The sequence below is a fragment of the Convolutriloba macropyga genome, chromosome 3 (assembly GCF_964194025.1).
Source record: "Convolutriloba macropyga chromosome 3, txConMacr16.3, whole genome shotgun sequence".
NCBI lineage: Eukaryota > Metazoa > Xenacoelomorpha > Acoela > Convolutidae > Convolutriloba > Convolutriloba macropyga.
In genome coordinates this window covers 61,029,314-61,051,157 of record NC_134470.1, presented here as the reverse complement: position 1 = coordinate 61,051,157, position 21,844 = coordinate 61,029,314, and the positions used below count along the sequence as shown (strand labels likewise).

The 21,844-nt window shown below is 33.5% G+C and overlaps 2 protein-coding genes across 3 annotated transcripts in view; both read left to right on the top strand.

Annotated features, from left to right (window-relative positions):
• The window catches only part of LOC142337183 (uncharacterized), a 160,466-nt gene that overhangs the window by 48,970 nt on the left and 89,652 nt on the right, over positions 1-21,844 (top strand). The gene's annotated exons all lie outside the window — the stretch shown is intronic.
• LOC142336335 (piwi-like protein 1) overlaps positions 20,066-21,844 on the top strand; it is a 35,282-nt gene continuing 33,503 nt past the window's right edge. Inside the window, exon 1 of the mRNA XM_075385092.1 lies at positions 20,066-21,328. Coding sequence (XP_075241207.1) covers positions 20,094-21,328 — 1,235 coding nt within the window. The 5' untranslated portion in view covers positions 20,066-20,093. The remainder of the gene's footprint in view (positions 21,329-21,844) is intronic.

The window sequence follows — 21,844 nt, the reverse complement described above, 5'->3', positions numbered from 1 at the left end:
CTAAGATGCGGATTACGGACAGGCATTGGGGGCTAGTACGCAACAATTTCATTCAGTATCATCTTTTGTAGGTACAAATCATTTTCAAAATTCTTCATTTTGTAGTCGTTTGGTTCGCCATCGGACATGGAAACAAAATTGACAAAAAATTACGTATGCAAGGATGCATTACCGCTATGAACGCGTTCATCGCATATGAAGAAATCTTATGACATTTTGTCATCACAATTCAGTTCGGCTGACCTTGTGACCATAATATTATTTCCAGCTATTTTATCTGCTTAAAATCTTGCTGAATCACCTTTGTCACCTTTGTCACCTTTGTACTAATAGTCTTGTCATGTTAAACTTTTGATCGTTGTTTTTTTGTTATGTGATGACTAATTTCTATAAATCTTTTTTGTGCAATAGTTTCCATATGCGTTGGAGAATTTCAATCTGATGACGGGCACTACAGAGCCGGAAGTGAATGAATATAAAAAAAATTGCACAACTGAGCAGTACCGATTTTGAGTGTGTCAGCAGCTGCCGTTCCGTCATACTTGAGATCTGTTTCGGAGACTGAACAATTCTTTCTTAGACTTCCAAAAAGGTTAAGCAAAAACTTTGCTATGGCCAGCATCAACTTCGAACTCTATCATTTGTGCATCAAGGTCATACACAAGTCTTTTTTTTGGCAACAAGTGCCATGTAATGACACCAACAGAACTGGCTTTTCAACGACATCTAACAAATGCTATTTGGAGTATATTTGGTTCCTGCTCTTTGCTATCTATGGTCAAATGTACTGCAAAGTGGGTTCGTATCTATTTTTAATAGACTTACCAGTTTGTTTGCAAAAGAAAAGTGGTCAAAATTAGCTATATATATATATATATATATATATATATATATATAAATATATATATATATATATATATATATATATATATATACATATATATACATATATGTATGTATGTATATATATGTATATATATACATATATATATATATATATATATATATATATAGATACACACATATATATATATATATATATATATATACATATATATATTTACAAATGTATATATATATATATATATATATATATATATATATATCTTTATATATATATATATATATATATATATAATTATATATATATAAAAATGTATATATATATATATGTATATAGGTATATATATCTTTATATATATATATATATATATATATATATATACATATATACATATATATATATATATATATATCTTTAAATGCCTCTCACACAAATTTGGGAGTTGCACTGAAGAACTCATTTTTTTGCAATAAATTTATGGTCTCTACGCTGTTATCTATGTTCTCTTGGAAAAAATACGATTGAAATCCTCACTTTGGAAGTTTACCTTTATAAAGCTGGAAGCAATGAAACACTGGAAGCAATGACACAAATTTTAAATTGAGCGGTAAAAATATTTGAGCCCGAACAGAAACCTTTTTAGACTGCTCATGAATTTGAAAAAAAAAGCAACAGCAAAAATATACGCGAAGCGGCATTGCAAGGTTCATCCGCAGAATCAACCCATGCATGTAATCAAGATCTTGATCAGGGCATCAGATATGTTGGAAGCAATAGTTGACCGCTCTCTCAATCATTTCCAACAAAATTTGAAAACAATTCACGATTCCAACTTTCAGACAAAAAAAAACAATTGTAATTTTTTTTTTGAATAAATACGCTGTTTTTTTCACTTTGGGCCTGAAGTTTATCAGCTGTCAACTATCAATTGTTCTGTTCCCCCTTTGAATTAGAGTACAATTGTGGTTGAGACAATAAAACAAAAAAAAATATTTGTCGTTACTGTCCAAGCGCAACGTTAGAAGTCCTAAATTCAAATTTAACCAACTTGGAAATCTTAGGAGATGCTTTATCAAAGTTACAACCTGCCATTGACTATAATAAAAAATCAAGAGAGAAAATGGATATTAAGTTCAATCGCGAACAACTTGCAGCCTAGTTAACGGAATTATCAAAGGTAATGACAGCTACCACAGCAACCGACAAAATTGTAAAAACACTGCCAGGAACTTCTTTAATTTTACAACAAAAAATTGAAAAAAAAATTTAAAGTTTAGTAAACTTTTCCCTCAAAAACTCAAACTGATTAATTGAGTAATGAAACTTTGAAAATAGACGACACAATTTCAAGTGGTCCTCATAAGGTTGGTTTTAACGAGATATGGAAATATTTATAACTGATTTTGTAAAACTAATTTCTGTTTCTGATATATCAATTGATTGTATTGTAAAAGACAACCAATTTCAGATTCAAAAACATATCATTAATTTGACAATTTCTATCCTTAACAAAAATTGTCTAATAAAAAATTAGCAATAAAAACACAAACGAGTCCCAACACTTCAGAGTTTTGACATTAGTTTAGTCAGTTCTCAAATAATCGGTGCCACTGTGTATTACTTGTTGCAAATCGATGATAAATATTGTTGTTTGAGCTTGTTGGGTGCTGGTCAGATCAAATATTGTATTAAAGTGGCCCGATAACCTGACAGCTTTGTTTGTACGATTGCTGTTATAAGCTATACTTGATGTATTAATACAAATCTGACGTTTTTTTTATCAGGTGTAGACATTGGGCTATCAGCAACTGATAATCTGTTCCAGTTAAAGATATATTTGTTCCGAAATTGTTTTTCAAAAGTGTAAGGGATTTTGCATGTTGCCATTAAAGCTTTTTCTTAAATAGAGAAGAAATTGGTAATCATTGGATTAGTTTCCAAGCAAAAATTGTAACGACGTTTTTGTCTGAACCTCAAAGCAAGATTAGACAGCAGGGCTGGTAAACAACATTTTTTCATTGAATAATAAACGTCATCATTCAGTGTCTTCTTTCGTAAGTAACAAAATTTTTCCAAACTTTTCAATTTATAAAATCTTGCTGCGTCATCCAACTTAATAACAAAATCTATATACAGTTTTACACCATTGAGGAGACTCGCTGACCATAATTATTCTCCAAGCAATTCCCGAAGCTTCGACTGCTGTTGAGTCATATTCGTTGAAAGAGCCCTGACATGATAAATAAATAACATGGCATCTTTGAAACAAAATTCGTTGAAATTTTGTGGGCATAGTTCCCAATTGATTTGGAGGTTTTCAACCAGTTGGCTGAAAAAGTAGTCAAAAAAACTGAATGCATCACATTACTGCAGAAAAAAAGTAAGGGATTTTATTGTGTCAGTAGCAGCAGCTGTCTTGTCATGAACAATTATCAAAGTCTTAGCGATCTTTCATTTTATATTCAAGAATACCTGTAAATCAATACAACTGATAGGGTCATTGCATAATCTTTTTCTCCAATTGTGAAATCTTTAATTTTTGCTGGAAAAAGCTCTGAAATCTGTAGCTCGGATGAAATGAAACAGTTTGTCAGATCAGGATGTCTGAAAGAGTCATGAGATTCTATCCTTGTCCGTTTTTTTGATAAAAATGGTTAGGCTAATCCGGGAAGACCTATTTTGAACCCCTTGTTAAAATAAGCCAAACAATTCAAATGTTGCTTTAAAAGGTTTTTACCAGCTTAAAATGTTGGTTTATCGGGAACTATTAATCCGTTGCGCTAAATGTACGCCAGTTTCGAACTAGTTCCCTGCAATTGAAATGGAATTTTTATGTTGTGGAGCAAAGGGCTTTTGTTTGCAATTGGATAACTTGCTAATCTTTGGTTTGGCTCTCGTGCAAAAATAGGCTCTTCCGCCTATATTGGAGGATCAGCTCAGGTAAAAGCGTTTTCGTTTGAGGTAGTAATCAAAAATAGGCAGCAGGGCTAGTGGGCAACATTTTCTCAATGGTTGACTCAACGTCATCATTCAGTGTATTCTTTCGTACGTACGAATTTGCTTCCGATTTTTTTTACTTTGAAAAAATTTGTGAATCAACGGATTTGATAAAAACGTTGTTGGTAAAGTATGAATTTGGCCGCGCTATCGCTGAGGAGTTGCTAATCGCATGTAAGGAAACCTGCAACTACTTTTCCATTAAAAGTGAAACCCGCAGACCTTCTGCCAAAGTTTTTCCTTCCAGCAACTTCCGCTGCTTCAACTGTTGCCAAATAACCTTCGTAACAAACGCTTTGTCAGGCTGCACAAGCAACTGTGATAAAACTGTTATGCAATAATTCAATTTCGACCAAACTTTTGTGGATATAGTTCAGAAGTGCGTTGCAGATTGACACTCGGTTGGCTGACATTGAGGTCAGAAAAAAGCGAATGCAACAAATAATTGAGAAAAAAATAGCACCGGTTTTTGTTGTATTAGCAGCAGCTGTCTTTTCATGAATAATTATCTACTTCTAAGCGACATAACTTTTTATTTCGTTAATCTATACACTCGTAATTTTATACAATTGTTATGGTCATTGTAATAGATTTTTCTCTATTATGTAGACATTTTAATTTGGTTTGTAAAGCCGCCGAATTTTTTAGCTCAGAGGAATAGGAAAAATTTGTCTGCTCAGTTTGTCTACATTCGTCATTAGCTGTTTGTTGTGTGCTAGTCATATCAAATAACAAAAAAGGTGAAAGGTGATCGGATTATATTATAGTATATATATATATATATATATATATATATATATATATATATATATATTATATATATATATATATATATATATATATATAAATAGATGTATAATATATTTACATATATTTAAATATATATATACACTTATATATATATATATATAATATATATATATATATATATATATATATATTTAATTATACTTTTGTGTATATATATATATATATATATATATATATATATATATATATATATCATTCAGTGAATTCTTTCGTAAGCACAAAATTTTTTCAAAAGTTTTCAAATTATAAATTCTTGCTGCGTCATCCGACTTAATAACAAAATCTACATGCAGCTTTACACCATTGAGGAGAATCCCTGGTCATAATTATTCTTCAAGCAATTCCCGATTCGTCGACCGTCGTTGTTTCATTTTCGTTGAAATAGCCATGACACGCTAAATAAATAACTTGGAATCTTTGAAATAAGCTTCATTGAAAATTTGCTGGCATAATTCCCAATTGCTTTGGAAGTTTTCAACCGTTTGGCTGACAATGTAGTAAAAAAAGCTGAATGCAACACATTATTGCAAAAAAACAGTAAGGGATTTTGTGGTGTCAGCAGCAGTTGTTTTGTCATGATTAATTATCAAAATCTAAGCGATCTCACGTTTTACATCCAAGTGTACCTGTAAATCAATACAATTGATACGGCCATTGCACAATCTTTTTCTCCAATTGAAAAAAATTTAATGACTCTGAAATCTTTAGCTATGATGAAATGGAACAATTTGTCAACTCAGGATGTAAAAATAGTCATGAGTTTCTAGTCATGTCGATTCTTTAATAAAATGGTTAGGCTAATCCGCGAAGACCTATTTTGAGCCCCTTGTTAACATAAGCTAAACAAATCTAAAGTTGCTTTAAAAAGTAGGTTTTTATCAGCTTAAAATATTGGGCTTTCAAGAACTATTAATCCGTTGCGCTAAGTGTATACCAGTTTCAAACTAGTTCCCTGTAATAAGAATGGAATTTATATGTTGTGGCACAAAAAATTTGTTTGCAATTAGATAAATTGCTAATCCTTGAGTTGGCTCTCTTAAAAAATCAGCTTCTTCCGTTCATATACAAAGACCAGCTTAGCTTAAAACCGTTTTCATTTGAGGTACGAAGCGAAGATAGGCAGCAGGTCTAGTAGGCAAAATCTTCTCAGTGGTTGACTCAAAGTCATCATTCAGCATATTCTTTCGTATGGACAAATTTGCTTCAATATTTTTTACTTTGAAACGTTTTGTGCATCAACGGACTTGATAAAAACGTTGTTAGTAAATCTTACTTATGAATTTGGCCGCGCTATCGCTGAGAAATTGTTAATCGCATGTAATGAAATCTGAAACTACTTTTCCATTAAAACTGATAACGACTGACCTTGTGCCAAACTTGTTTCCTCCACCAACTTCCGCTGCTTCAAGTGTAGCCGAATAACATTCGTAACAAACCCTTTGTTAGGCTGCACAAGCAACTGTCGTAAAATTGTTATGCGATAACTCAATTTCGACCGAATTTTTGTGGGCATAGTTTTGGCTGACACTGAGGTCAGAAAAAAAATTGAATGCAACATAATTGAAAAAAAAAATTAACGCCAGTTTTTGTTGTGTTAGCAACAGCTAATTGTCATGAATAATCATCTTTGTCTAAGGACCTAACATTTTACTTCGTTTAAGTTTACACTCGTATTTCTGTACAATTGTTACGGTCATTGTACTAGATTTTTCTCTAAGAGTTAGATATTTTATTTTGGTCTGTAAAACCACAGAAATTTTTAGCTCAGAGGAAGAGAAAACCTTGTCTACAGTCGTCATTAGCTGTTTGGTGTGTGCTAGTGATGTCAAAAATTAAAAAAATTGCTCGAATTATATTTTATATATATATATACATAAATATAAATATATATTTAAATATATAAAAATAGATGTGTAATATATATATATATATATATATATATATATATATATATATATATGTATACATATATTTGTATATACACATAAAAATATACATTTATATATATATATATATATATATATATATATATGCATATATATTTAAAAGCCTTTTTGTACTAAACGATTTCCTCAAAAACTCAAACTGTTTAATTCATCAGTGAAGCTTTGAAAAGAGAGGAAACAATTTTGAGTGGTCCTCATACTGTTGATTTTACTCTAGTTTTGTAATTATTTATGACTATTTTTTAAACCTAAATTTTGTCTTATAAGTGAAAATCAAATTCAGATTCAAAAACTTCAAACCTTCAACAAAGTTGAAAATCGCTATATTTTAACAAAAATCTGCAACTGCTTTTCCATTAAAACTGATAACCACTGACCTTGTGCCAAACTTGTTTCCTCCACCAACTTCCGCTGCTTCAACTGTTGACGAATAACATTCGTAACAAACGCCTTGTTAGGCTGCACAAGCAACTCTCGTAAAATTGTTATGCGATAACTCAATTTCGAACGAATTTTTGTGGGCATAGTTTTGGCTGACACTGAGGTCAGAAAAAAACTGAAAGCAACATAATTGAAAAAAAAATTAACACCAGTTTTTGTTGTGTTAGCAACAGCTAATTGTCATGAATAATCATCTTTGTCTAAGGACCTAACATTTTACTTCGTTTATCTTTACACTCGTATTTCTGTACAATTGTTACGGTCATTGTACTAGATTTTTCTCTAAGAGTTAGATATTTTGTTTTGGTTTGTAAAGCCACAGAAATTTTTAGCTCAGAGGAAGAGGAAAAATTTGTCTGCTCAGTTTGTCTATAGTCGTCATTAGCTGTTTGGTGTGTGCTAGTAATGTCAAAAATTAAAAAAAAATTGCTCGAATTATATTATATATATATATATATACATATATATATATATATATATATATATATATATATATATATATATATATATATATTTAAATATATAAAAATAGATGTGTAATATATATGCATATATATTTAAAAGCCTTTTTTGTACTAAACAATTTCCTCAAAAACTCAAACTGTTTAATTCAGTAGTGAAGCTTTGATAGGAGAGGAAACAATTTTGAGTGGTCCTCATACTGTTGATCTTTTTCTAGTTTTGTAATTATTTATGACTATTTTTCTAAACCGAAATTTTGTCTGATAAGTGAAAATCAAATTCAGATTCAAAAACTTCAAACCTTCAACAAAGTTGAAAATCGCTATATTTCAACAAAAATCTGCAACTACTTTTCCACTAAAACTGATAACCACTGACCTTGTGCCAAACTTGTTTCCTCCACCAACTTCCGCTGCTTCAACTGTTGCCGAATAATATTCGTAACAAACGCTTTGTTAGGCTGCACAAGCAACTGTCGTAAAACTGTTATGCGATAACTCAATTTCGACCGAATTTTTGTGGGCATAGTTTTGGCTGACACTGAGGTCAGAAAAAATTGAATGCAACATAATTGAAAAAAAAATTAACACCAGTTCTTGTTGTGTTAGCAACAGCTAATTGTCATGAATAATAATCTTTGTCTAAGGACCTAACATTTTACTTCGTTTATCTTTACACTCGTATTTCTGTACAATTGCTACGGTCATTGTACTAGATTTTTCTCTAAGATTTAGATATTTTATTTTGGTTTGTAAAGCCACAGAAATTTTTAGCTCATAGGAAGTGAAAAAATTTGTCTGCTCAGGTTGTCTATAGTCGTCAATAGCTGTTTGGTGTGTGCTAGTGATTTGATGTCAAAAATTAAAAAAAAATTGCCCAAATTATATTTTACATAAATATATATATATACATATATATATATATATATATATATATATATATATATATATATATCTATATATATATACATATATATATATATATATATATATATATATATATGTATTTAAATATATAAAAATAGATGTGTAATATATATATATATATATATATATATATACATATATATATATATATATATATATAAATATACATATATATGCATATATATTTAAAAGCCTTCTTTGTACTAAACAATTTCCTCAAAAACTCAAACTGTTTAATTCAGTAGTGAAGCTCTGAAAAGAGAGGAAACAATTTTGAGTGGTCTTCATACTGTTGATCTTTTTCTAGTTTTGTATTTATTTATGACTATTTTTCTAAACCTAAATTTTGTCTTATAGGTGAAAATCAAAATCAGATTCAAAAACTTCAAACTTTCAACTAAGTTGAAAATTGCTATATTTCAACAAAAATTGCCTAATAATATATGAGCAACAGGAATACAAATTCAATAGTTGGGTCACTTCTCAATTAATTATTGCCACTGTGCATTAGTAGTAGTATTAGTAGTAAAAGACTTAAATTCCAACAAGAGGAATACATAGTAAAAGAAAGACATGACAGTACAAATTAACAAAGCACAGTAGCAAATTAAGATCTGCAGTCCACACAGCGACATTTAAGAAAATATGTACATGGCCGATAGTAATTAAAAGAAAGTGTTTTGGCTATGAGAAAATTATTTAAATTCTTACAAAAAATATTGAAAGATGACCTAAAGTCAATGACGTTGATCGAAATTAAGTAATTGGCGGAGTGGATAGTTCGATTAAGAAAACTGTTGTCAGTTTTGAATTTTTTGTTCAACGGTTGTTCAAAAAAGGTTTTGACTGATCCTCGGGAGCTGAGTGTCGTACTATTGACATGTAGTTTTATGTCACTCTCCATTGTTCCATGCCAAGTTTTCCATAGTAAAATAGGGTCAGCTCGCGCAATTTGGTAGCAAATTGGATACAAATTTCGTTTTGAAAGTGTCTCGTTGTAATCCTCAGACCTAATAACCCAGCGCAACACTTTGCGCTGAAACTTTTCCAACACTTTCAAAATACCAGTTGTAACACACCAAGCTTGGGAGCAGTAACGTAGCACAGATAAAATCATCGTTTGGTACCGCGTTTTCTTGCGGAGAATAGAAACTTGAAACGGTATAGTTTTTTTCAAAAAATTAAAAATTTTATTACATTTGACAAGTTTCGCCTTAACATGTGTTGTCCAACAGAGATCTTCAGTAACTAGCATTCCCAAATCCATAATCTCTCTAGTGAGAAGAATTTCCGCTTCTCCTAAAAATAAGGGAGACTGGCTGCATTTAGAGTTCATCGCTTTACACTTTTCTGGATGAAATTCAAGTTGATTTTTGCGTGATCATTTATAAATACCATTGATGTTACATTGCAGACCTTCGAAACAATCAACGCATAGCAGCTTTAGGTTGTCGGCATATAATTAAACATGAGAGTTTTGCACATGGTCAACAAGATCGTGCATGTACAAGATAATCAGAAGTGATCCAAGGACACTTCTTTGTGGGACACCAGATGTTACAACGGAGGGCCTAGAAAAACAAGATCCTATACGGACATTTTGGTGTTGATCTTCGCGATAATCCGAAAAATTACTTCATGCAAATCGATGATAAATATCCAATATCCTTGTTGAGCTTGTTGATTGCTGTTCAGATCAAATACCATAAAAAGTGGTCCAATAATCTGACAGATTTTTTTCTACGATTGGTGATATAAGGTTTACCTAATGTATTAAAACAAATGTGATGTTTTTTATCAGGTGTAGAGATTGGGCTATCAGCAACTGTCAATATTTTCCAGTAAAGTTAAATTTGTTCTAAAAATGTTTTTCAAAAACGTTTTGTATTTTGCATGTTGTTGCACATTAAAGCTTTGGTTGTATACATTGAAACTGGTTATCATTGAATTGGTTTCCGACCAAAATTTTTTTTTTCTGTTCAACTGTGAAGACCAGTTGACGCCAAATACGTTTTCGTCTGAGATTCAAAGCAACGATAAGCAGCGGGGCTAGTAAAATTGTTTTTGCAATGAAAGACGCAACGCTTTCTTTGTTAAGTACCTAATTATTTCGAAATTTGTCAATTTGTAAAGTTTTGTTGCGTCACTCGACTTAAAAACAAAATCTTTGGCAAGCATTATGAAATTTTACACAATTGAGGAGATTGCCTGACCAGAATTTTTCTTCGAGCAATTTCCGATACTTCATTTGTCGTTGAGTCATTTTCTTTGATTCATTGTCGTCGAGTCATTTTCTTTGATTCATTGTCGTTGAGTCATGTTGAGTAGGAATAACTCTGACAGGATAAATAAATTACTCGGCCTCACTGAAATCAGTTTCATTGAAATTTTGTGGGCATAGTTCCCAATTGATTTGGAGATTTTCAACCGATTGTTTGACATGGTAGTCAAAAAACGTAAGCGTAAATGCAACACATTATTTTAGAAAAAAGCAAGAGTATTTGATGTGCCAGCAGCAGCTTTCTTTTCATGAAGAGCTATCGAAGCCTAAACAATCTAACATTTTACAAGCAAGAACACTCGTAAATCGATACAATTGATACGGTCATTGTACAATCTTTTTCTCCAAAAGTAAATTCTTCAATTTTTGCTGTTAATGCCTCTGACATCTTTAGCTGGAATGAAATAGAACAATTTGTTAGCTCAGGAAATAAAGTAGTCATGAGATGCTTGTTGAATAAAAGTCATGTCTGATTGCATATTATAAAGGTTAGGCTAATCCAGTTAGACTTAATTTGAGCCACTTCTTGTTATCAGCTAAACAAATCAGATGTAATAAAAAGACGTTTGTTATCAGCTGAAAATATTGGTCTATCAGGAACTAAAACTTAATCCGTTACGCTAAATTTATACCAGTTTCAAAGTTGTTCCCTGTAATTGGAATGGAATTTTTATGTAGTAGCACAAAGAGTTTTTGTGTGTAATAAGATAAAATGCTAATCATTAGTTTGTACCTGTTACAAAAAGGGGCTTCTTCCGTGCGTATAGGAAGACCAGCTCAGGTTAGAATTGATTTTCATCTGAGATTTAAGCGAAGATAGGCAGCAGGGCTAACGAGAAACAATTTCTCAATGGTTGACACAACGTCATCATTCAGTGTCTTCTTCCGTAGGTACAAATTAGCTTCAAAAATGTTTACTTTGTAATTTTTGGTTCATCATCGGACATGAATAAGAAGTTTTATTTAAATTTTACGTATGACTTCACGTATGCTAACGCTGAAATATGTTTATCCCATGTAAACAAATCTGCAGCTACATTGCCGTTAAAATTGAATCTGGCTGACCTTGTGCCAAAGCTTTTTTCAGCAATTTCCAAAACTTCAACTGTTGCTGAATAACCTTCTTCACAAACGCTTTGAAATGCTACACAGGTAACTATTGTATATTTGTTACTCGATAACTCAATTTCTTTGAATCGGATATGGGCATAATTTTTAATTGCGTTTTGGAGACATTCATTAGGATTGCTGACACTGTGGTCAGGAAAAGGCGAAGGAACCACATTATCGGGAAAAAATGAGCACAAGTTTTGTTTATGTCAGCGGCAGGTTTGTTCTAATGAAAAATTAGCTACGTTTAAACAATCCAATATTTTACTTCCAAAAACACTCTTAAATCTCTGCAATTGTTACGGTCATTGTACTAAATTTTTCTCTAATAGTAACTTATTTATTGTGGTTGGTAATGCCGCTGAATTTTTTAACTCGGAGGAAGAGGAAGATTTGTTGCGCTCAGGATTTATAAAGTAGTCATAAAATGTTTGTTTTGTGCTAGTAAGTCGTATAACAAAAATTGTTTCGGATAATCTGGTAAGACGTGTTTTGCGCCCCCTTTTAATGTAATCTAAATCAAATCTGATTTTGTATTAACAAAGCGTTTGTTGAAAACTGTGGGCTGTAAGCATAAGGTAATCCGTTGCCTTAAATTTATACCTATTTCAAATTGCCTATAGTTCCTAGTAATTGGAATGGATTTTGCATGTTCCGGCACAAAAAACTTTTGTTTGTAATTAGATGAATTACTAATCTTAGCATTGGCTCTCGTTCAATAAAGGGCCTCTTCCAGCCACCTATGAAGATCAGCTACAAGCAAAAATCCTTTGCATCTGAGTAATTGACGAAGGTCAACAGGGAGAGTAAAAACATTTTCCCAATGGTTAATACAACGTCATCAATCTGCGTCATCTATTGTACACACAAATTAGCTTCAAATATGTTTGCTTGGTTTTGGTGCATTAGAGGACATGATAAAAATGTCGTCAATAAATTTTACCTATGAATTACGCTACCACTGAGAAAATTTTTACCACAAGTAAATAAATCTGCAACAACTTTGCCATAAAAATTGAATCCGATTGACTTTGTGCCAAAGCTTTTTCTTCCAGTAATTTCCGGTGCCTATTTCAACTGTTGCTGAATTACTTTCGTACCAATGCTTTGACATGCTACTTAAGTAACTGTTGTATCTTTGCTATGCGATAACTGAATTTCTACGAAGTTTTCGTGGCCATAGTTCTGAACTGCGTTGAACTCGCTTGGCTGACAGTGTAGTCAGAAAAAAGTGAATGAAACATATTATAGGTGAAAATTTAGCACAGGTTTTGTTCTTTTTCAGCAGCAGCTATCCTGTCATGAGCAATTATCTAAGTCTAAACGATATAACTTTTTAATTAAAGATAACACTAGTAAATGTACAATTTTCAGCGCCATTGTAGAAGATTTATCTTGTATAGTAAAACTTGTAGTTTTGGTAGGTAATGCCGCCAAAAAATAAGCTAGAAGAAAATGGAACAATTTATCAGCTCAGGATGCTTAAAGTAGTCATGAGTTGTTTGTTATGTGTTAGTCAGTTCAGATAACATAAACCAATGGTTCGGATAATCCATGAATACTCATTTTGCGCCCCTTGTAAAAATAAGCTAAATCAAATCTGCTGCTGTATTAAAAAAGCGTTTGCATGGAACAATTTGTCAGCTCAAGATGTCTAAAGCAGTCATGAGATGCTTGTTTGAAGCTATTCAGGTCAGATACCAAAATAAAATGATTCGCGTAATCTGACGGACATATTTCGAGCACATTGTTAATGAAAGCTAAAAGTGATGTCGTACTAAAAACGTTTATTATCAGTTGTAAATAATTGGCTAGCAGCAACTGATAATCCCTTGCGCTAAATGTATTCCTGTTTCAAATTATTTTCTTAGCTACGAATTAGCTCTCGCACAAAAAGGGCTTCCTCCCTATGACGATCAGCTAAAACTAGAAGCATTTGCATTTGAGTCATTTTTCGAAGACATGCAGCAGGTGAGTGAAACTCATTTTAACAATGTGCAACACAACGTCGTTTTTCAGTGTCATCTTTTGTACGTCTAATTTTTGGTGCATCATAATAATAACAAGGTCATGATAACAAGGTTGTCAAAAATCTTACGTAAAATTACTACTATTTAAAAATGGTTTATCGCATAAGATTATATATACAATTATTTTGCCATAAAAATGAAATTAGCTGACCCTTTGCCCAAAATTGTTCCGCCATCGAATTCAGCTGCTTCATTTCTCCCATGAATCACTTGCGTAGTAAAAGCCTTGACATGCTAAACAAGTTATTGTGGTATCTTTGTTATGTTATAATTCAATATCTATTAAAGATTTGTTTGCATAGTTCATAGTTTCCATTTCTGATGAAGGTTTTTTTCTGATGGTTGAAATGGTAGAGTCAAAAAATGAATGAAACATATCCTTGAAAAGGTATGCAGCACCTTTTTTGGGTGGGTCAGTAGCTGCCGTCCCATCATACTTGAGATCAGTTCCGAAGATTGAACGACTTTCTATTTGACTTCCAACGGTCCATCAGGACTATATACAGTCCCAGTTTTTGGCAGAAATTTCCATTGAAAGTCATCAATCAGGTGATTTAATATCGAAGAAAACCAAAGAACAATGGGTTGTGTCAGTTGCTTTGCAATTTTTTGATCATATTGAGAGAAAAAATTACCCCGTATTTTTTATATTCCTTTGTTCTGAAAAGACCAACTCTTGTTTTTTAATGTGATTTTTGAGTAAGTTACAATGAGCTCCCCCCGGGGCAAGGGTTGATCCTGTTATTTGTTTCTTAACAATGTTGCTTCTTGTAATTTTTAGCGCCTTTTTGTAAGGTTGTTTCATTACTGTTGACATCCTTAAGCTACTCTTGAACACTTTGCTCTTAACTTTTTGTCCCGATGTTTAGACGAACGCAATCAGACAAACAAAACGCCGCGCTACGGGAAACGTGAAACGTCTAAATACTAATGCTCTGAAAACGCTTGCTATTTTTCTGCAGTGGCTGAGAGTCGTGTTAAGTTGCTCTGCTGTTGCTTGTTGAGTTGGCTCAAGCGCAGGGAACCACACCGTTCTTGAGACGCTGTTTTGAATCAATGATTCTAGGCAAAGGAGCTTTTGCATTACCAAGGTATCGATATTCAATGCTCTTCGTATATATAAAAATGCAACATTTTCATCAGGAACAGTCAACAGGAAACTCTCTATAGTATGCCGTGGTTTCATCGGTTTTCATTAAGTCGTTTGATGATCCGCTATTCATGATGTATCCTGTAGGTACCCCAATATTATCTGAAATGCATTCATGCTTGAAGGTTCCGTACCAGAAAAAGTGATTCATTCTATATTTCGTGTCAAAAATAGGAAAGTTGTTTTTTTTCTTGATTTCTCGGGAAAAAAATGTTAGCTCAACAGTTTGTTCGGTGGTAATTAATTTGCTGAAAACAGAGTTTAAATTCTATATTGTCGATTTTTCGAGCTATATGAACGAGAGATCAATTTGGATTCAACAATCCTTTCAGAGTCTCTTGGTACGCTTTTAAACTATATACTACTCTAATCTATGTTAACAAAATGCTTAATATTCATGGGGAACTTGATCTCAGCAACAGCCAACATCAAGACACAAGAAAATTTATTTTTATCAGTGAAAAAATAGGAAAAAAAACATTTTCTTTGAAAATATAATCTTTGTGTTGAAGCTGAAAAAAATAACACTTTGAACGCATAGATGAAACTAGTTTAACTAAGTTTTGCACATCTAATTGGTCAAATAGTTTATTTGTTCGCGGAACACTTTTTTCAATAATTCTGACATATCCTCCATTATAAAAATTAATTAGTAACTGTATGAGCATTCAAAGTGTCATTTCTCATAATATATTTTTCGTTACTTTTTTAGTCCGAATTTGATTACTGGTTTGAGCCGCAAATTTATTGTTCTCACAAATTACACAAATAAGTCCGCTCTTTTCAAGATAGATGTGAGTTATTGTTTTAGTGACCGAATTTTCCTCCCGACGATTGCAGTTTTTTTTGCTGAAATTGCTGTTGCGTATTAATGAAGTCCTCGTTTGTCACAGACGGTTTCAATGCTCGGAGAGTCTCTGTGCCATGTTCAGTTCAAACTTGTTGTGGTTGCTTGTTTTAAGTTAATGCTGAGGCAGTTTTGTTTAAGTCTTCTATTTAAAAGGAATCCACAGGTAAAAATCGTGAAGGAGAATTAACTGAAACCAAGAGATATTGACATTCATGTTTGCCAAGTTGACGGATCCGCAAAATTAAGCCAAGTTGACGGATCAATTTTGTGTTTTTTATACTACTTTAGGTTTACGAAATCACAATAGACCCGAACAAATTTTTGTAAACTGCCTGAGCTTTAGTTGACGTTATCAAATAAAAATTTGCTTTGTTCTTTTCTTATCCCGTTGGGTCTCTATTCAATGAATGCTCCTTCAAACGCTATTTCTCTCGCCAAAAAGGACTAGTCCGGACTTCTATTCTGTCGTTGCTGTACTTGCGTTCTGTTTTGTGTTTTTGTTAAAGTTGGGATGACAGCCTTATAACTGTTTCCCAATTGTTCTCGGGAATTTGCAAAATGGCCTCTTTTTCGTTGTCAAAGTTTTTCAACATCTGTATGGCAAGGGTGTTTTTTTTCGTTGGCTGCTGAGTATTATACAGATTTGATAAGTTTTTGCGTCAATTGGTTCGTTTTTGTTTTTGTGCCAACTGGCTTTGCAATAGATATCGTTGCAGACTTTAATATCTTTGTGAAAATAAGCTTTGTTTTTCCAATAATGGCATTCTCTATCATTCCTAAAAGGCTTTTCTCTGTCATTATCGATTAAAATATTGTTTTCGCGCTTTACTGAAATGAAAATGATCAATTTCTCTGTCACCACTCATGGGTCTTTTTCTTCTTGATCCGTTTCAAGGTTAATTTTCGGATCTGTCTGCAATACTCCACTCTCAATTTGAATATTTTTCTGAATTTCCTACAATCTTTCTTCGAATGCGAGGCAATAGTCTCGCTTTGGGTTTATCGAAAAGATTACCAGTTTTTATAATGCAGCTTTTGTAGATATTAACATTGTTTTGAAATTGGAAGTAATTCTTAATCATTTTATTAGATAGAAGCAACACAAAGTAACAATGCCTCCTAACTAGCAGTTTTTTAAGCACAATTCTGTTTTTTGTTTTTGAAATTATTTATTTGGATTAATTTTTGCGGCCTTGTAATAATTCTTTGTTTAGCGCTATAACTGGAAGCATTAAGCAAATATTAACAGAGAAAAATGACAAAATTTATTTGAAATTCAATTGATACCGACTCTTCTCTTTCTTTCCCGTGATTTTAGAACTTGCTGCAGTATACACACCTCATTCTCTCTCATCGCTCCAGTCGTTAAAACAACTTTCGCTGCACGGGTGGGACTTGAATAAAAAACACAGATGACACAATACTGGACTAGCTAGTTATTGCGTCTGATGTTGTTTTGTATTTAGAGTTTAAAAACAATAAGAAAATGACCAAAAGATTGTTTTTCTGCTAATGTATGTTTTTGCTGACAAATGTCTTCGAAAACTTGCGTGATTCAGTATTTTACTAATTAAGCGAGTCTGCTGACTCACGCGATGATGAAAAAAAGATGTGTATTGTAACAAGACCAATAGTTCTTGCTTTTTCCTTTAATTTGTTTAATTATGTTTCACGTAAATTACAAGGTTTTTTATTATGTTCCGCTGTAACCAAATTAGAAAACATTTTAGCCTTGAATTTTTTTACATAAACTGTAAAAGACCACATGTCAGTTTCCTAACTGCAATATTGTCAGAGTTGAAATATTTTTATTTTGTGTTCAACTTTGCTCTAGTGATTTAAAATTCGGTTGTTCTTGTTTTTAAAATAAAATTGAGATTAATTCCTAAGAAAGAGTTTATTCCAGCAGCTGTTTGAATATCAACTCCGTTTTTTCGTAAAATTAGGGGCCGAAAAACAACCTTCCAATTATTGAAACGATGAAATTAGTTATGTTTATGTTTTTCGTTTCGGCAACGTATTCAACTGTACCAGAAAGGAAAAGAAGCAAAAACAAATCATGATCAATATCCAGATGAAAAAAAACAAGCTTTATTATAAAGAAGCAGCTTAAAAATATTTATAAAAGAATAATCATAAACGTCTGAGCACATTATCTGTGAGTTGCAAATCGCCATGATTAATTTTCCATTTGTTTCTCTTTGAACTCTATTTTAGCTGTTGCTCCGAGTATCTAAGTAATCCACTGATTTGCTCAGTTCGAAATTTTCATTTTTCAAAAATGTAATGATTTTTGTCTTTCATAAAAATTTTATATGTTACAAACTAAGAGTTTTGTTCTGCATTTAATAAGTTAGTGGTGTAAATTTCAAATAACGTGTCAGCTTTGCCTCTGAAAACAATTGACAGTCTGATGTCATCTTTGAACCCTTGGCTCTTTTTGAAAAGGCTCTCATCATTTACTGACAACAGAACTGGTACTGCACGCCTGGGCATAGAAGAAAAGAGGTGAGTTCAATCAATGTCTTTTTTATTCCATAGACAATGTTTTGCTTCTGTTTCGGCTCCAGTACAGGCTATTTGCTGTTTTCTCAGTACAGTTTGAACATGACTGTTGTATTTTCCTCATTGTCGAATGTAACTGACAATCAACTTTTTCTGTCATACTACAGAAATCCGTAGGATTTTGGGAGAATTTGATCGCCGATTCATTCCTTAGACTAGGGTAAAAAGTGCGGTTTTCTTCTTGCTTTCGCATTTATTTACGTCGGCTGGGGCAGCCTAAAGCTTGTACTTTGCAGATTGGTGTCTTTCAATAGGCTTCACATAATCATTTTTAAGAGATAAAAAGCATCTGGATTGATGTAAAATTTCTTTCGAATTTTCTTAAAGCTTATTTTTTTTCAGAAAGGACACTGTGTGACAATAATTTTTAATCTCATCAGCTAGTTCTTTTATAATGAAACCAGTTTTTTGTGTCGAAAGAGTTCACAGCAGACAATTTTTGTCATGTGATTACATATTCGTTTGTAACTACACAGGGTAAAACATATGAATAACTCAATTATTTTCGTTATATTTAACGTAAAAAGTTAAAGCGTTGTGATGTATGGGTTGCAACATTTAGAATTTTTAAGATTTGAAACGATTGGCGAGGGAAGAACAACCCAATCCAATTAGTTCAACGCAGGCTCATTTTTCTGTGACAGTATCCAATTCAAGATAGTGATCAAAGTACAGAAATGTTACTAAAAAAGAGTCATTTCAAATAATGAGCGCATTTTCGAATAATCTTTTTTCAAATCCTAATTTTTTTGTGACTAATTTTGCAATAAACAGTTTCTTTTGTTTGCAAGGCTCAAAAGTGAGTTTCTTTTTTTTGCGAACAGCTTTAACCTTTAATCCCCCTAGCCGTTTACTATCTGGAACATTCCTTATTCTCGCATGTTTAAATACGAGTAAAAATGTTAAATAGGAATTCAGGCCATAGTGAAAAATAATGGGAGAAGTCAAAAATAGATATGCTAGACAAAATAATTACTGAGATAACTGCTGGAAGCAAACGTTAGTGGAATTAATTTACTCACCTTAAATGTAATCAACGCCTTTTATTATGCCTCGCGGGCGGCGGCCACGCCTAAGCGGACTATGGCAATTGAAAAAAATCTATAACAGACGAACAAGAACATCTCTGCTTTCAGAAATCTGATTGGTTTGTGTATCCTTTTTGACTAATACTCCCTTTGGCTATTTTTTGCGGCTATAACTAACAGCGCCGTTTAAATTATCTGGGAAAAATCTTCTCGTGAAATATTTTTTTTACTACTTGAGCCAAACTTTAAGTTAACATTTAGAATCATTCGAGTTTGAAGCCGAACTCCTGGGCTTTTGCTCTTTTTTGACAGGTTGTTCTTCAAATTTAAGGTGTTTGGGGATTATGACTGAGAGGCATAAAATCATTGACGAACAACACATCATCAGAAAATCTTTCAGTTTTTTCTCGTGTTTCTGAGTATACTCGTGCCAATTATAGAAACCATACTACAATTTACTGAAAACCTAAATAGAAGTCATCCAATTCACTAAATTACCTGACCTTACAATCGATAACTGAAAGAGAACAGGCCGGGGTAGCCTCCTGCCTATTTAATCAGACGTATTTAATGATAACAATTATTTTTCCCTCGCTATTTTCAAACAATGCTGAGCTATCTGATTGAAAAGTTGTTTGCTTTCAGATGTTATTATGGCCGGTCGAGGCAGAGGCCGAGGGCGTGGAAGAGGGACGGCACCCTCGCAACCAGTATCTGAACAGCCTCCACTAAATGCTCCACCTGTTGAACAACCGCCTACTCCAGGTTCAGCTAATCCATCTCGTGGGAGAGGTCGAGGAAGAGGTAGTGCCAACCCTGGTGCAGCAGCTGCTTCACAAATCGCAAGTGAGCAACAGGGACCCGGGCCATCAGGAGAGTCTGTCCAAGTTGGTAGAGGAAGAGGCCGAGGCGGTGGACCCCCAGACAATAATGATTCTGGTAGACCACGCGGAGGTGCCGTCGGCGGAAATGGAAATGATAGAGGAGACGGCGATAATAACGCTAATGCCTTAGTGGATCGAATGGGGCAACTACGCGTGGGCGAGAGAGCTCCGGAAGGCAGACAAGCTCGAGAAAGGCGAGTAAACCGTCATGATGAAGAAAATCTATCTTCTGGTCATTTCGATACAGGTGATTGGCGAATGAACGTGGAGTCGATTCAAGGACAACCGGTTCCGTTGAAGGCAAACGCAATAGTGCTTAGTCGTCCTGAAGATATGGACAGACCATTTGCAAGGCAGTACCACATCAATTTTGTTCCCCAAATCGACAGCAAAAGGCTCAGAAGTGCAGCAATCAAGAATAATTATGACCGTGTAGGTGGTCAGTGGGTTCTATACGACGGTGGGAGCTCGTTATTTACTGGATCTTTGATATCTGATCCAAGAGGCAGTGTTGAATTTCAGTTTGAAACCAGACGTGAAGAAACATTGCGAGTAACTTGCACGCATACAAGTGATATATTTCCCGGATCGACTGAATATTTCCGTATTGTGGCTGTTCTGATGAAACGTGCATTAGCCGAGCTAAACTACGTACCTTTTGGTCGACATTATTTTGACCCGACTGCAAAAATTCCTCTAGACGAACTTAATGAATTAATGCCAGGTTATGCCACCGCCGTTAACAGATACGAGGGTGGTCTTTTATTGCTGGCCGATTCTGTCTTCAAACTAACAGCTAGACGAACCGTTTATGACGAGTTGAATGATATTCACCGGAGAAGTCAAAGCGAAAGTGCTTTTCGGACCGAAGCTTGCCGGGTTCTTGTTGGGCGAATTGTTTTCACGCCGTATAATCAGAAGCGACACAGAATTGATGACATTTCGTTCGAGAATAGTCCCCGAGATCAGTTTGAGAAAAGAGGAGAAAGAATAACATTTGCATCGTAAGTTTCATTGCCACCTCGCCCTGCTCTTATCAAATGATTTGCTTTGAAAAGACTGTATTCTGTATTTATTCTGTACCGATGCTGGTTTCAGTAGTGTAAATTGGACTTAGAATTACAAATAAGATTAGTTTCGTTCTGATAGGCTTCTAGAATGACATAAAAGGGATTTGTTTTGTAGAATGGCAATTACGCTTATGTTTCCCATTGTAGCCGTTGTGGTTGATGGTCTACTAGAGAACAATTGGTTACTGTAGAGCTGCTGCTTGATTTTCAATAAATGTAAATGGTATCAGGTCTTAGTTTCATGCAATCTGCAGTAGAATGATATATGGTACCTATTCGTAAAACGAAACTAGAATCGGGTTTATTTGTTGAAGTCTCGAAATGACGTTTAACTTCAACCTCCGCGGTGTTTCGACCAACGAGATCAGACCTATCTAGCTTTATATCAAAAGCGAACCGAACATAAACAAAAATAGTTATAATCTGAATAATACTTCATGGTTCGATTAA